The sequence below is a fragment of the Salmo salar genome, chromosome 18, assembly GCF_965601325.2.
Source record: "Salmo salar chromosome 18, fSalSal1, whole genome shotgun sequence".
NCBI classification, from domain to species: domain Eukaryota; kingdom Metazoa; phylum Chordata; class Actinopteri; order Salmoniformes; family Salmonidae; genus Salmo; species Salmo salar.
In genome coordinates, this window is record NC_138308.1 from 4,472,318 (window position 1) to 4,490,268 (window position 17,951).

General features: G+C 41.8%; 1 protein-coding gene across 3 annotated transcripts in view; it reads right to left on the minus strand.

The window, feature by feature from the left end:
* Positions 1–3,587: 3,587 nt before the first annotated feature.
* ate1 (arginyltransferase 1) overlaps positions 3,588–17,951 on the minus strand; it is a 228,999-nt gene continuing 214,635 nt past the window's right edge. For 2 of the 3 annotated variants that reach the window (XM_014154421.3, XM_014154420.3), the window contains exon 12: positions 3,588–4,096. In XM_014154421.3, coding sequence (XP_014009896.3) covers positions 3,918–4,096 — 179 coding nt within the window. In that variant the 3' untranslated portion in view covers positions 3,588–3,917. The remainder of the gene's footprint in view (positions 4,097–17,951) is intronic. The other variant, XM_045700642.2, reaches the window with a different exon arrangement.

The window sequence follows — 17,951 nt, forward strand, 5'->3', positions numbered from 1 at the left end:
GCGGACCTTCTGCTGCTCTCTTCCTCCCTCCGCTGAGACTAATACCATGTTCAAGACAACTGGGAACACCTAAAAAAAAAAAACATACAGTTGAAGTCTGAAGTTTGCATACACTTATGTTGGAGTCATTAAAACTCGTTTTTAAACCACTCCACACATTTCTTGTTAACAAACTATAGTTTTGGCAAGTCGGTTAGGCCATGTACATTGTAATCTATAAGTAATATTGTTTACAAACAGATTATTTCACAATTCCAGTGGGTCAGAAGTTTACATACACTAAGTTGACTGTGCCTTTAAACAGCTTGGAAAATTCCAGAAAATTATGTAATGGCTTTAGAAGCTTCTGATTGGCTAATTGACATAATTGGAGTCAATTGGAGGTGTACCTGTGGATGTATTTCAAGGCATTCATTCAAACTCAATGCCTCTTTACTTGACATCATTGGAAAATGAAAAGAAATCAGCCAAGACCTCAGAAAAAAAGATGTAGACCTCCACAAGTCTGGTTCATCCTTGGGAGCAATTTCTAAACGACTGAAGGTACCACGTTCATCTGTACAAACAATAGTACGCAGCCGTCATACCGCTCAGGAAGGAGACGCGTTCTGTCTCCTAGAGTTGAACGTACTTTGGTGTGAAAAGTGCAAATCAATCCCAGAACAACAGCAAAGGACCTTGTGAAGATGCTGGAGGAAACAGGTACAAAAGTATCTATATCCACAGTAAAACAAGTCCTATATCAACATAACCTGAAAGACCGCTCAGCAAGGAAGAAGCCACTTCTCCAAAACTGCCATAAAAAAGCCAGATTACAGTTTGCAACTGCACATCGTACTTTTTGGGGAAATGTCCTCTGGTCTGATGAAACGAAAATATAACTGTTTGGCCATCATGACCATCGTTTGGAGGAAAAAGGGGGAGTCTTGCAAGCCGAAGAACACCATCCCAACAGTGAAGCACGGGGGTGGCAGCATCATGTTGTGGGGGTGCTTTGCTGCAGGAGGGACTGGTGCACTTCACAAAATAGATGGCATCATGATGATGGAAAATTATGTGGATATATTGAAGCGACATCTCAAGACATCAGTCAGGAAGTTAAAGCTTGGTCGCAAATGGGTCTTCCAAATGAACAATGACCCCAAGCATACTTCCAAAGTTGTGGCAAAATGGCTTAAGGACAACCTAGTCAAGGTATTGGAGTGGCCATCACAAAGCCCTGACCTCAATCCTATAGAAAATTTGTGGGCAGAACTGAAAATGCGTGTGAGAGCAAGGAGGCTTACAAACCTCACTCAGTTACACCAGCTCTGTCAGGAGGAATGGGCCAAAATGCACCCAACTTATTGTGGGAAGCTTGTGGAAGGCTACCCGAAATGTTTGACCCAAGTTAAATAATTTAAAGACAATGCTACCAAATACTAATTGAGTGTATGTAAACTTCTGACCCACTGGGAATGTGATGAAAGAAATAAAAGCAGAAATAAAATCTCTCTACTATTATTCAGACATTTCACATTCTTAAAATAAAGTGGTAATCCTAACTGATTTAAGACAGGGACATTTTACTAGGATTAAAATGTGAAAAACTTTGTGAAAAAAACTGAGTTTACATGTATTTGGCTAAGGTGTATGTAAACTTCCGACTTCAAATGAATGATATATATACATATAAATAATAATAATAAAAAAAGAGAGAGATCCGACTGGTCTTGCAACTCGGAAACTCTGGCAACTTTCTAGAGTTCCGACTTTCCGACCTGAAGTTAAATGACATCATGATTTGCCTGTTTTTTTTCAGAGTTCCAAGTGTCTTGAAAGCACCATTACAATTAGATGCAGGCACACTATATATACAGAAGTATGTGGACACCCCTTGAAATTAGTGGATTTGGCTATTTCAGCCACACCCGTTGCTGACAAGTGTATAAAATCGAGCACACAGCTCTCCATAAACAAACATTGACAGTAGAATGTCCTTACTAAAGAGCTCAGTGACTTTCAACCTGGTACCGTCATAGGATGCCACCTTTCCAACAAGTCAGTTCATCAAATTTCTGTCCCTGGTCAACTGTAAGTGCTGTTATTGTGAAGTGGAAACGTCTAGGAGCAACAACAGCTCAGCTGTGAAGTGGTAGGCCACACAAGCTCACAGAACGGGACCACCGAGTGCTGAAGCATGTAAAAATCGCCTGTCCTAGGTTGCAACACTCACTACTGAGTTCCAAACTGCCTCTGAAAGCAACGTCAGCACAAGAACGGTTTCCACACAAGCCTAAGATCACCATCCGCAACAACAAGCGTCGGCTGAAGTAGTAAAACTCGCTGCTATTGGACTCTGGAGCAGTGGAAACGCGTTCTCTGGAGTGATGAATCACGCTTCACCATCAGGCAATCCGACGGATTAATCTGGATTTTTGTGGATGCCAGGAGAACAATACCTTCCTAAATCCATAGTGCCAACTAAAGTTTGGTGGAGGAATAATGTTTTTCATGGTCCGCCTAGGTCCAGTGAAGGGAAATCTTAACGCTACAGCTTACAATGACATTCTCAACGATTCTGTGCTGGCAACTTTGTGGCAACAGTTTGGGGTAGGCCCGTTCCTGTTTCAGCATGACAATGCCCCCATGCACAAAGCAAGGTCCATACAGAAATGGTTTGTCGAGATCGGTGTGGAAGAACTTGACTGGCCTGCACAGAGCCCTGACCTCAACCCCATCGAACACCTTTGGGATGAATTGGAACGCCGACTGAGAGCCAGTCCTAATCGCCCAACATCATTGTCCGACCTCACTAATGCTCGTGGCTGAATGGAAGAAAGTCCTCACAGCAATGTTCCAACATCTTGTGGAAAGCCTTCCCTGAATAGTGGAGGCTGTTATAGCCGCAAAGTGGGGACCAACTCCATATTAATCCCCATTATTTTGGAATGAGATGGTCGACGAGCAGGTGTCCACAATACTTTTGGTACAATAAAAAAGCAAATTATTTGAAAAATATATTTAAATTCATGCTCAGATGTGCCTTGCTACACCAACTGATTTATTTTGTTATCAAAGCTTGAGTTTTGAAATATAATATGGTCTAAGAAGAACAATATTGGCAGGCCAGGCATATAGCCAATATGCTGTGATAATGTACTAGGTCTACTGCACAGACTTCATTCCTACACAACTGTTTTTATTAGGTTCATGTTTTAAGTCATGTTTTAAGAAAATTCTGAGCTGTAGATCTCCGCTTGCTTTTTGACTGCGAAAGTGATCTTGACTGGCCTACAGTAACAAACTAATCAAAATGCTATTGTGTTAGATTTTTTTTTACCCAAAGCCTTCATAAACGCAACCAAAATTATTATTTTTGCGATAGCATACTGTATATGAAATGTATTAATTATACTGTTAGAATGTTGCAGTCAGAATGACTGCTCATTAGCTTGAAAATTGGTCCCTCCAGGCCCAGCGGTTCTAGTGTTAAACACATTATTGCACACAGAGTCCATGCATATTAGTATGTGACTTGTTATGCACATTTCTACTTCTAAACTTATTTAGGCTTGCCATAACAAAGGGGTTGAATACTCAAGACATTTCAGCTTTTCATTTTTTATTAATTTGTAAACATTTCTAAAAACATAATTACATTCTGGGGTATTATGTGTAGGCCAGTGACACAATGTCAATATAATCCATTTAAAATTCAGGCTGTAACACAACAAAATGTGAAAAAAGTGAAGGGGTGTGAATTCTTTCTGAATGCAGGTACATACTTGAATGTGTTGGTTCGGCCTATGTGTAGTAGAGCTAAACTTGGTGAGGCTATTGTAGAGTGAAGCAGCGGAAAGCACTTACAAAGACAGCGGGACAGAGAGAGACATGAGTGGATCAAGGTGCAGGGTGGCGGTGGCGGCCCCAGTGGGTTACGCCCGGTATAGCAGGATCCTCTCAGCGCAGACCTGGCCCACCAGGCCAGCGTACTGCGCCACCTCCATCTCGTCGTTGGAGCCCTTGCGTTTGCGGGCGTAGGCGGCGTAGGGCATGACTGTCCGTCTGTACAGCACCAGAGCACGACCCAGGTCCTTCAGTACGTGTGTATCACCTGGACAGAAAGACAGAGCAGTGGTGAATTCAGTGATGTGAAACGTTCTGAACATTGCAGATAGAAATAGACTGAATTGAGCCGAGATGATTGATTCCATATTCTATCTGACTACAGGTTGAATATTTTCCCGGTATTTTACAATTGTTTCATCCAGAGAATAAATCAATTACTTTCCTCCCTGGTATTTCCAGCCAAAACCAGAAGTGTCATTCTAAAGCATATAAAACCATCGGACAGAATCGTGTGCCATTCAGTTTCCATCAGATTCAGTTTCAATACCACCAGAACCAACCCATTGAAAAGCCCCCACCCCATGGCCCAACTAGCAAATCATAGTCTGATGTGGTCCTGAATAATATAGGACTAGAAAAAGATGCAGATGGCTTTGGCTTCTCTTCACGAGGATTGAATGTTCATGGGTCTGACTAAATAGCTTACTTGCTTTAGCCTATCGCCATCGCATGTTCTCTCTCTTCTTTCAAACTCTTTTGGCTGCTTCATTTAACTTTCAACAAACAAGGGCAAACTTGCATCGCTCCTCGAATAGTCTATTAGTATAAGAAATGCTCAAGTTTCCAACAAGCTATTCTAGCCTAGCAGGAGCTAAGGAGGAGAGGGGCCAGCGCAGAGCAGGTGCGTAAATGCGCAAGAAAACAGTGAACTGTCCAATAATCTTGAACAGGATCATCTAAACTGAACAAAAATATATAAACACAACATGTAAAGTGTTGGTCTTATGTTTGAGCTGAAATAAAAGATCCCAGAAATTGTCCATACGCATAAAAAGCTTATTTCAGGTGTCCCTTGTGCTGGGAATAATGAAAGGCCACTCTAAAGTGTGCCATTTTGTCACACCACAATGCCAATGATGTCTGAAGTTTTGAGGGAGCGTGCAATTGGCATGCTGACTGCAAGAATGTCCACCAGAGCTGTTGCCAGATAACTGAATTTTAACTTCTCTTCAATAAACCGCCTCCAACATAATTTTAGAGAATTTGGCAGTACGTTCAACCAGCAACACAACCTCAGGCCACGTGAAACCACGCCAGCCCAGGACCGCCATATGCGGATTCTTCACCTGCGGGACTGTCTGAGACCAGCCACCCAGACAGCTGATGAAACTGTGGGTTTGCACAACCAAAGACCTTCCGCACAAACTGTCAGAAACCGTCTCAGGGAAGTTCATCTGCGTGACCTTTGTCACCAGGGTCTTGACCTGACTTTAGGCCGGCTTCGTAACCAACTTCAGTGGGCAAATGTTCACCTTCGATGACCACTGGCACGCTGGAGAACCGTACTCTTCGCAGATTAATCCCAGTTTCAACTGTGCCAGGCAGATGGCGGACAATGTGTATGGCGTTTTGTGGGCCAGCGGTTGGCTGATGTGAATGGTGCGAACAGATTGCCCCCTGGTGGCGGTGGGGTTATGGTATGGGCAGGAATAAGCTACAGCCAACGAACACAATATCTATTTTATCGATGACAATTTGAATGCAGAGATACCGTGACGAGATACGGAGGCCCATTGTCGTGCCATTCATCTACCGCCACTACCCCATGTTTTAGCATGATAAGGCACGACCCCATGTCACAAAGATCTGTACACAATTCCTGGAAGCTGAAAATGTCCCAGTTCTTCCATGGCCTGCATACTCACCAGACATGTCACCCATTGAGCATGTTTGGGATGCTCTGGATCGATGTGTACGACAGTTTGTTCTAGTTCGAGCTATTAAAGAGGAGTGGGACAACATTCCACAGGCCACAATCAACAGCCTGATCAACTCTATGTGAAGAAGATGTGTCACACTGCATGAGGCAAATGGTGGTCACACCAGATACTAAATGGTTTTCTGATCCACGCCCCTACCTTTTATTTTAAGGTACAGTATCTGTGACCAACAGATGCATATCTGTATTCCCAGTCATGTGAAATCCATAGATTAGGGCCTAATTAATCTATTTCAATTGACATTTCCTTACATGAACTGTAACTCAGTAAAATCTTTGAAATTGTTGCATGTTGCATTTATATTTTTGTTTAGTGTATTTTAAATGCAATTTGAATGCACTTGATGGAGAGAGAGAAAGACAGAGTGCTTGCGTGCGCACTGATTTAAAGTAACAATATTCGAGTGATACTGTTTATGATCTTTACAATTAAAAAATAAGGTAACCCCCGAAAGCCAGATGGAAATGTGGAAAATAGACGCACATTTATATTAATTTATCATTCAGATGTATTAGGCCTAATATTGCTGTAGCATAGGCTATACCTGTCAGAAGAAAAAAGTTACCAGCTGATGAGATGATGCATGCATTGTGAACTGTGCTCCATACTGAGATGCGCAGTCTGTCCCCACCCTCAGTGTTGATTGATCATGCAGATAGAGCAGAGAAGGCATTGGATATAATTTAACAGTTCAATTTCACGTAATGCTGATCATAGAAAAAATGTTTTATAATTGACTGGTTTCTCGCAGTTATTTATCACGGCAAACAGGAGTTTGTTTGGGCGGCAAATCTCGGTAACTCGGTTCCTGCTATTAAACTCAGTCCTATCTGATCTACCCGATACATTTCTATTGGAACGTTGGACCCACTTTAAAGGAAGTACAACTTATAAAGGCTGTATATAACATACATAAAGGCTTCGTAAGCACTACATAAATGCTTCACATATCTATAAGCGTATGTAATACTCTATAAATGGTGTGTAAACATGTCATCACATTTGGCAATTTACCCTAGTGGGAATTTTGTGTCACTCTTTACACACCATTTATACAATATGGTAAACGCTTTGATGATTTGTGAAGCATAGCTATATAAAGCCTTTATAAGTTCTACTTCTTTAAAGTGGAACTGTAACGTTCTGTTACATCCTTATGAACAGGCCCCAGGGTAAGGCTCAATCCAATCACAAGACATATCTAAACGTAGACATACAAACACATTCGTTCTCATACACCTCTGTTGACATGGACAGGTTGTTAAAGCATGGATAATTGTTCAAGGAATCCAGGAACCATTAGAACAAACGCATACATAACTCCGACCATCCCTCAAAAATCCGGTAGTGGAGACCCTCATACATGCCTTTGTCACATGTCTTGACTCCTGCAATGGAGTCCTATTTGGGGTGTCCAGCAACTGTCAGTGTCCTCACACACTGAGAACACATCACCTCCACTCTGCATCACCTTCACTGGCTCCCAGTCAAATTCTACGTCACCTATAAGATCCTACTCCTCACCCTCCATGGCCTTACCCCCTCATACCACTCAGACATCCTCCACACACACACCCTACCGTTGTCTCCACTCCGACTCTGGATTACTAACCAGCCCAAAAACAAGACTCTGCATTCAGCACCGCTGCCCCCAAACTCTCGAACTCTCTCCCTCCAGTCACCCACAACTCTGACTCTAGCTAAGTTCAAAATCAGACTCAAATACCACTGGTACCATCTGGCTTTCCCCTCAACTTAGCCTTACTCAGCTCTAATTAATTTAAATAGAAATAAAAGCTAATTAGCTTTACTACAGTGCATTCACTGTAGTTAACCCTTAACTTTTCCACATTTTGTGACGTTACAGCCTTATTAAAAACCAGATTAAGTAAAAAAAAAAAAAATCTATCTACACAAATACCTTATTTACAGTATTCAGACCCTTTGCTATGAGACTGGAAATTGAGCTCAGGTGCATCCTGTCTTCATTGACCATCCTGGAGATGTTTCTACAACTTGATTGGAATCCACCTGAGGTAAATTAAATTGATTGGACATGATTTGGAAAGGCACATCTGTCTATATAAAGTCCCACAGTACATGTCAGAGCAAAAACCAAGCCATGAGGATGAAGGAATTGTCCGTAGAGCTACGAGACAGGATTGTGTTGAGGCACAGATCTGGGGAAGGGTACCATTCAATTTCTACAGCTTTGAAGGTCCCCAAGAACACACTGGCCATCATTCTGAAATGGAAGAAGTTTGGAACCACCAATACTCATCCTAGTATTGGCTGACCAGCCAAACTGAGCAATCAGGGGAGAAGAGCCTTGGTCAGGGAGGTGACAAAGAACCCAATGGTCACTCTGACAGAGCTATAGAGTTCCTCTATGGAGATGGGAGAACCTTCAAGAAGGACAACCATCTTTGTAGCACTCCACCAATCAGGCCTTTATGGTAGAGTGGTCAGATGGAAGCCAATCCTCAGTAAAAAGGCACATGGCAGCCCCCTTCCAGTTTGTCAAAAGGCACCTAAAAACTCAGACCATGATAAAAAACATTCTCTGGTCTGATGTAACCAATATTGAACTCTTTGGCCTGAATGCCAAGTGTCACATCTGGAGAAAACCTGGCACCATCCCTACAGTGAAGCGTGGTGGTGGCAGCATCATGCTGTGGGGATGGTTTCAGCGGCAGGGACTGGGAGACTAGTCAGGATCGAGGCAAAGATGAACAGAGCAAAGTACAGAGAGATCCTTGATAAAAACCTGCTCCAGAGTGCTCAGGACCTCAGCCTAGGGCGAAGATTCACCTTCCACAACAGGACAACAACCCTAAGCCAAGAAAACGCAGTAGTGGCTTCGGGACCAGTCTCTGAATGCAGCAACGCTCCTCATCCAACCTGACAGAGCCTGAGAGGATCTGCAGAGAAGAAATTGGAGAAACTCCACAAATACAGGTGTGCCAAGCGTGTAGCTTCATACCAAAAAAATACTTGAGGCTGTAATCGCTGCCAAATGTGCTTCAACAAACTTGTTTTTGCTTTGTCATTATGGAGTAGTGTGTGTAGATTGATTAGGGAAAAAAAATATTTAATACATTTTAGAATAAGGTTGTAATGTAATAAAATGTGGATTTCTTGTTGTTATTCTTGTTTTTTTTAACTCTTGCTGTACAGTGTGCTTTTTTAAATCCCATGTATTATCATCATCTCCCCAGCCCCAATTCCCCTAACCTAGAGCAATGGAGGTGTGTTGGTCTGACTTTGGGTTGTTTACAAGGCCTCACTCCTGGCCCGGCTTGCGAAACTAGTTTCTCAGTCAAAGGTTGACAGTGAGTTCCCGAAGAGCAGTGAAGAAAGCACTAAAAATGGTCCTCGCAGATTTGGGTGGAAAAAAGGGTGAAGAGGTAGGTAACCCCTGGTCCACACACCTCGAGGCACAATCCATTCTCCAGTGGTGAAGAGCCGGGCCAGCTAGCACACAATAGTGCCAACAGTCAGAGAGGCGGCACAGGGCATTGGGGAATATCATGTCACCTGGGTTTACCTTTCTACATACACATTAAGGGCCATACTCCGACTTAAAAGCCCAACTTGTTTTTACTCCTGTGCATGTCTCCCTTTGACACAATGAATGTGAAAGTCTGAATTGTGCACGCTTAGTGTATCTCTACACTAAGCGGAATCAGGTCAATACAGTACAACCCGTACACTTTGAGGGCCCAAATCTGTCTATCAATCAGTAGAACACCAATAGCCGTTTCCCTATCAGGATGTGAAGTAGACTGACCGTCCAGCCACGCACTGTAGGGTCAGCCAGGAGGGAGAAAATAAACACGGTGATTCCAAACAGGCAGTGCAGCCACGTGGCGACAAATGAGCGAAACAGAAGGAGAGTTATGATTGTTATTAATAGACAAAAAAGTCTCCCGCCCACTCTCCATTACTTTACTCTCCAAACTAGAGCTAGGCACATGTGGTACCCAGCTGAGGGTGGTGTACGGACTGTGTGTGTTTTCTCTTATTGCTCCAATTTGAAATGAATTCCTAAAAATATTCACCCAAATAAGCCCGTCTCTGCTCTCCAGCTGAAGAGTTATGAGATGAGATGAGGGGGAGAGAGATAAACAGACGAACAATACTACTATTATATAGTGTTGACATGACCATGCATCATTGGACTTCTGCCTCTCGACTTTTACTTTCTACATTCTGTTGCTCTGTTCCACAACGACGACTGGAGTTAGCTTTTGATAAACTGCCCACTTCTCCACTTGTAGGGCATTAGTGTGCCAACGTGATCCAGACACAGAGAACCCTAACAATGCTTCAGATCCATTCACACTCAATGATGAAAATTATAAAGAAGCGGAGCTAAGGAGGATGAGGAGAAGGAAGAGAGAGGGGACCACCTTAGTCAACCAATATGATATAGTTAATGCTTCAAATCCAGTCTTCATGTTAATTATTAAAGGCGCAGAGAAGAGGAGGATGAGGAGTAGAGGGGGAACTGAATGCACAAATACAGTGTGGCCAATAATGACCCACTGGATGGTTTCTGACTTTAGTCAAGATTTGTTTCTTCCACAGTTCAGCACAACATTTTATTAAATAATATTCCCACGTGGGTTTAATGAGAAAAAGGGAGGAATTGGAAAATGCCCTTGGGCTCCCAACTTATTTCTTTCCCTCTCCCTCACTCTCTTCCTCTACTACAGGGGGATATTTATATTTTGAGTGATATATTATTACATCCACAGTTTTGCATCATGTTTTATTTAAACACTCAGTTGTTTTCAGTTGTTTTAATCTCTTCTAAAAATGCTGATTTGTGAAATCTATTACATATCAGCCTCAACTTTTGAAACGAAAAACAAAATCAGCAATATCTCACAACTTGAATATTTACGCCTGTGGCTTCATAAGGGTAAACAAGTTACAGTGCCTTCAGAAAGTATTCATAACACTTGACTTCCATATTTTCTGTTAAAGCCTGAATTCAAAATTGATTAAAATAGATGTATTTTCTTCACCCATCTACACACAATTCCCCATAATGACAAAGTGAAAACATGTTTTTAGAAATGTTTAGAAATACAGAAACCTCAGTTACATAAGTATTCACACCCCTGAGTCAATACATGATAGAATCACCTTTGGCAGTGATTACTGGGTAAGTCTAAGAGCATTGCACACCTGGATTGTACAATATTTGCACATTTTTCATTTAAAAATTCTTCAAGCTTTATCAAGTTGGTTATTGATCATTGCTACACAGCCATGTTCAAGTCTTGCCATAATTTAAGCTGACATACAGTACCAGTCAAACGTTCGGACACCTACTCGTTTAAGGACTTTTCTTTATTTTTACTATTTTCTACATTGTAGAATAATAGTGAAGACATCAAAACTATGAAATAACACATATGGAATCATGTAATAAGCAAAAAAAGTGTTAAACAAATCAAAATATATTTCATATTTAGATTCTTCAAAGTAGCCACCCATTGCCTTGAAGACAGCTTTGCACACTCTTGGCATACAGCCACCACCATGCATCAAAAATATGAAGACTGCTATTCAGTGATGCGTTGTGTTGGATTTGCCCCAAACATAACGCTTTGTATTCAGGACATAAAGTCCTGAATTTGTGTGAGCACTCTTTTTTGGCCTTGAGGACAGGTTGGAGCTCTGTTAGCATCATGCTATCTGGCACTGAAAAGCGAAATGGAGCTCTGTTAGCAGGGACACAAACATTCCTGAGCATGTCCATCACAGAGCTGACAGCAGAATGGAGCGTACAGGGTATTTCCCCCAGAGGAGAGCAAAAACAGAGGGACTATAAAACAGCGTGGTACTTTATTCCCTAAATAGTGCACTGTAGGGAATATGGTGCCATTTGGGACGCATCCAGACAGTCATAAACAGAGCTGGAGGATAGAGAGGCTGAGGCATTTTAGCTGCCAAATTAACCTTGCCATTAACACTGAGCAGAGCTGTCACAAGAGAGGAAACCAGGTCTCTCCTTCTCTCCCTTCCTCCATCAGACAATCCAAACATCCGCTCCGCTTATAAACAAATCCTTCCCCAGTCCTCCTTCCCTCGTTCGCTCACTTGTTCCCTACATCCATTCCTCTCTCCTCCAGGGCTCCTGCCTGGTGAGCGGCTCCAGACCCCCACGGTCCGTCAGGACCACCGGACGTCCACTGACATGGGTGTGCGGAGAACTTCTTCCAGGTTAGAGGTCAGGGGTAAATTGGGTAGTGTCTCTGGAGTGAGAGGGTCAGGACCGAGACAAGGAGCTCCGGGGCTTTGACAACCGTTTTTATTCATGTATTATTTTTTTAACCAGGGAAGTCACATTGAGATTGACATCTCTTTTGAGTGAGCCCTGGCCAAGAAAGCAGCATACAGAATTGATTTGTGGATCCAGTGTGGTCTGTTTCATCAACATTGATCAATACAAGATGATGTATCTATAGGGATGTTAATAATGCAGAGGTGCCACAGATTCAGACTAAAACCAAATGTCTCACTCATTAAAATAGCTCTAAGTCTAATTCACTAAGTACTTCCATCTTTCCTCTCCATCACTCTCATCTCAGCTCTAACAGGGGATTTGGAGAGAAGAGGAAAGAAGAGGTGGAGTGATCTCTCTCAGAACAGAAGGATTTAATGATCCACTCAGGATGAGAGCATTAGTGTTAGAGCCAGACCTAGTTAGTGGCACTTGTGATGAGCACAACTAAAGTACCTCTGACAACCAGTTAGAGACAGAGAGACTGATAAGAGGACGTGAGCCAGACACATAGGAAGTCAGACACATGGAGAGAGAGAGGGGGATTATCGTGTGTGTGTGTGTGTGTCTGTGTGTAAGAGTGCAATGGTATGTTCTCTATTAAATCAATCCACACGGTGAGTCCAGATAAACATTTAGGATTGTTTGATTTAATTCCATCAATTCACATGAAGTGTACCAGTTTCTTTAATTATTATTTTATAATTAAAAATTGAAAGAATATGGCACCACAACAAACCTACCAAGAAAGGGCAGCCCACCAAAACTGATGGACAATGTAAAGAGGGCATTAATCAGATAGGCAACAAAGAGACCACAGATAACCCTGAAGGAGCTGCAAAGCTCCACAGCAGAGATTGGAGTATCTGTCCATAGGACCACTTTAAGTCGTACACTCCACAGAGCTAGGCTTTACGGAAGAGTGGCCAGAAAAAAATAAGCAACCATGTTTGTTGTTCGCCAAAAGGCGGAGACTTCCCAAACGTATGGAAGAAGGTACTCTGGTCAGATGAGACTAAAATTGAGCTTTTTGGCAATCAAGGAAAACACTATGTCTGGCGCAAATCCAACACCTCTCATCACCCTGAGAACACCATCCCCACAGTGAAGCATGGTGGTGGCAGCATCATGCTGTGGGGAGGTTTTTCATCGGCAGGGACTGGGAAACTGGTCAGAGTAGAAGGAATGATGGATGGCGCTAAATACAGGGAAATTGTTGAGGGAAACCTGTTTCAGTCTTCCAGAGATTTGAGACTGGGACAGCGGTTCACCTTCAAGCAGGACAATGACCCTAAGCATACTGCTAAAGCAACACTCGAGTGGTTCAAAGGGAAATATTTAAATGTCTTGGAATGGCCTATTCAAAGCCCAGACCTCAATCCAATTGAGAATCTGTGGTATGATTTAAAGATTGCTGTACACCAGCGGAACTCATCCAATTTGAAGGATCTGGAGCAGTTTTGCCTTGAAGAATGTGCAAAAATCCCAGTGGCTGAATGTGCCAAACTTATAGAGACATACCCCGAGAGAAAAATGTCAAGAGATAGTTACATACTGGTGTTACATACTGTCATACAGCTATGACAATGTTTGCATTGGTAGTAGTATGAGTTGGGGTTATGCCGGTTCATTGTTTAGCTAGCTACATATCTAAACAAAAGACTCCACTTCGGCCGGATTATTACATGATCCATCAAATTACCAGGTGTGTCTGGGGGGGATTACGGCCATCGATTGCATTTCATGAACATGTGTACATGTCTAGACAATAGGGACCCAGACAGTGAGGGATGGTTATAGCATTTACTTCACATGACCCATCAATTTAGACAAGTGTGTCGGGTAAGCGTCATCTAATAACAATAAAATATTTATAAAACATTTTTATCTGGACACTTTGTTTTTGATATTGCTCCTATGCAAGTACTATCACTGTACCGTTTACACCTTCTGTAACCTGTGCATGTGACAAATAAACATAGATTTGTTTTGATAAAGCGTGTGTTTACCACATGGCCTTATATGTGATTCCTTAAAGAGATGGGTGGGACTAAGGCTTAAGAGGCTGTGAACCATGCTGAATGGGTGTAGACAAATAAGAGCTCTCCAGTAGGTGTACCAAAACATTCAAGGGCCATTTTCTCAAAAGTGGGGTTACAAGTTTATCCATTTTAAAAGCAAAATGACTTTCCCAATGTTCCTCAGCTGCAGTATATGATTTTCTAGCTCTGAGACTACTTTTATCCAACGTAAAAAAAACACAATTTCAAATGTTGCTACATAATACCAAGTCAAGGCAGTCGGTCATGTTTGTTCAGTGTAATTCGGTGCAGGGGACTTCAATCTTTTCTTGCCCAGGGACCCCCTCCCAAGCAAATTGGCAACCCCCATTATCAAGCTGCTCTAGATTGGCTCAGTCACCGGTCCGCAAGTCGGTCGGTGTGGATTGCGAATGGCTCCAGAAACTTCAAGGTATTCTAGCTTGGCCCAGTCAAGCGCCGTGCTCGCCCTCAGATTTCTTCCCTGTTAGCTAGTGATGGCTAGTGAGTGTTGAACAAGCTATAATAACCTTGGTATCGTGTGCAAATTCTTTCGGTGTACATACGTATAGATTGTATTTTGATTACTGTTACAGTGCTATTTGGGTTGTTAATTGGATTTGTCCTGATGTTCTTGATTTGTATTTTTTTTCTGTACTTTATTTTTATTTTTTACACATTAATTATTTGTGTACTTGTTTGACATTTTACTGCCTTGTAAGGAGCTAGTAACAATCATTTCGCTGCACCCGCAATAACATCTGCTAAACTGTGTACGCAACCAACAAACTTTTATTTACCCAGAAATTATTTGATATTGAGATAAAAACGGCTGCATTGGAACCTTTGCTTTAAGGTCAGCAAAAATGAATGGTAACACTTTATTTGGATAGTCTGTAGCGCATCTACCAATGGACTATCAGTAACTATTTACTAACCCTAAACCTTACCCTAACCTTAGCAAGCAGTTGCTTATCTACAGATAGGAGGACCATCAGTAGTCCATCTACAGATCGACTACCCAAACAAAGTGTCACCAAAATAAAGAAAAAGAAAAGAAAGCAAGTTGCACTTGCTGCACTGGTAACGTATTCATGAGTGATTTTTCAAATCCTATGTCAGATACTCCAGTGAGTGTAATTGGCTCCAATTAGTGTAATTTTCTCAATATTTTTTTATTTAACCTTTAACTAGGCAAGTCAGTTAAAAACAAATTCTAATTCCGGGTTACGGCCAAACCGTAACCCGGACGACGCTGGGCCAATTGTGCAATGCCCTATGGGACTCCCAATCACGGTAGGTTGTGATACAGCCTGGAATCGAACCAGGGTCTGTAGTGACGCCTCTAGCAATGAGATGCAGTGCCTTAGATCGCTGCGCCACTCGGGAGCCCATACTTGTAGTTGAGGAATAAAGAAATTCAGCTATTTTCTACTGTAGGTATGTAATTCAAATTTTGTTTATTTTGTTGCCAGCGATATTCATAAAAACATTTTTTGGGGGAAAATGCACTTATTTAAAAAATATATATTTTATATTTGAGATTCTTTAAAGTGGCCACCCTTTGCCTTGATGACAGCTTTGCACACTCTTGGCATTCTCTCAACCAGCTTCATGAGGTACTCACCTGGAATGCATTTCAATTAACAGGTGTGCCTTACTAAAAGTTAATTTGTGGAATTTCTTTCCATAATGCGTTTGAGCCAATCAGTTGTGTTGTGGCAAGGTAGGGGTGATATACAGAAGATAGCCCTATTTGGTAAAAGACCAAATCCATATTATGGCAAGAACAGCTCAAATAAGCAAAGAGAAACGACAGTCCATCATTCCTTTAAGACATGAATCCGGAACATCAAGAAGTTTTAAAGTTTCTTCAAGTGTAGTCACACAAACCATCAAGCGCTATGATGAAACTGCTGAATTGCTGAAAAGAAACCACTACTAAAGGACACCAATAAGAGACTTGCTTGGGCCAAGAAACATGAGCAATGGACATTAGACTGGTGAAAATCTGTTCTTTGTCAAAATTTGAGATTTTTGGTTCCAACCTCCGTGTCTTTGAGACACAGAGTAGATGATCTCTGCATGTGCGGTTCCCACTGTGATGCATGGAGGTGGTGGTGTGATGGTGCTTTGATGGTGACACTGTCTGTGATTTATTTAGAATTCAAGTCAAACTTAAACAGCATGGCTACAGCAGCGATACCATCCCATCTGGTTTGGGCTTATTTTACTTTTATTTAACTAGGCAAGTCAATTATGAACAAAATGTTATTTACAATGACGGCCTACCAAAAGGCAAAAGACCTCCTGCGGGGACGGAGGCTAGGATTAAAAATAAAAAATAAAATTAATAACATATAAATATAGGACAAAACACACATCACGACAAGAGAGAACACAACTCTACATAAAGAGAGACCTAAGACAACAACATAGCAAGGCAGCAACACACCACAGTGTGGTAGCAACACAACATGACAACATGGTAGCAGCACAAAACATGGTACAAACATTATTGGGAAAAGACAACAGCACAAAGGACAAGAAGGTAGAAAAAACAATACATCACACAAAGCAGCCACAACTGTCAGTAAGAGTGTCCATGACTGAGTCTTTGAATGAAAATATTGAGATAAAACTGTCCAGTTTGAGTGTTTGTTGCAGCTCGTTCCAGTCGCTAGCTGCAGCGAACTGAAACGCTTAGTGGGACTATCATTTGTTTTTCAACAGGACAATGACTGTGTAAAGGGTGTGTAAGGTCTATTTGACCAAGAAGGAAAGTGATGGAGTGCTGCATCAGATGACCTGGCCTCCACAATCACCCGACCTCAACCCAATTGAGATGTTTTTGGATGAGTGGGACCGCAGAGTGAAGGAAAAGCAGCCAACAAGTGCTCGGCATATGTAGGATCTCCTTCAAGACTGTTGGAAAAGCATTCCAGGTGAAGCTGGTTGAGAGAATGCCAAGAGTGTGCAAAGCTGTCATCAAGGCAAAGGGTGGCTACTTTGAAGAATCTAAAATCTATTTCGGTTACTACATGATTCCATGTGTTATTTCATAGTTTTGACGTCTTCACAATTATTCTACAATGTAGAAAATACTAAAAATAAAGTAAAACCCTTGATTGAGTAGGTGTGTCCAAACTTTTGACTGGTACTGTATATATACAATTGAAGTTGGAAGTTTACATACACCTTAGCCAAATACATTTAAACTCAGTTTTTCACAATTTCTGACATTTAATCCTAGTAAAAATTCCCTGTCTTAGGTCAGTAAAGATCACCACTTTATTTTAACTTCTTTGGGCTAGGGGGCGGTATTTTCACGTCCGGATGAAAAGTGTGCCCAAAGTAAACTGCCTGCTACTCAGGCCCAGAAGCTAGGATATGCATATTTGGATAGAAAACACTCTGAAGTTTCTAAAACTGTTTGAATGATGTCTGGGTATAACAGAACTTATTTGTCAGGCGAAACCCCGAGGACAAACCATCCAGGAATATTTATTTTTGAGGTCACTCTCTTTTCAATGGGTTTTCAATGGGAATCTAGATTTCTAAGGCACTTGCTTGCAGTTCCTATCGCTTCCACTGGATGTCAACAGTCTTTAGAAATGAAGAAGTATTGCTGTTCAGAACGAGGGTCGAGTGAAGTGTACTGTTTGTTAGAGGCGCGTGACCTGAAAGCACGCTCCACTTTGTTTTCATCCTGTATTGAACACAGTTTATCCCGTCTTAAATTGTATCGATTATTTACGCAAAAAAATACCTAAAGTTGTATTA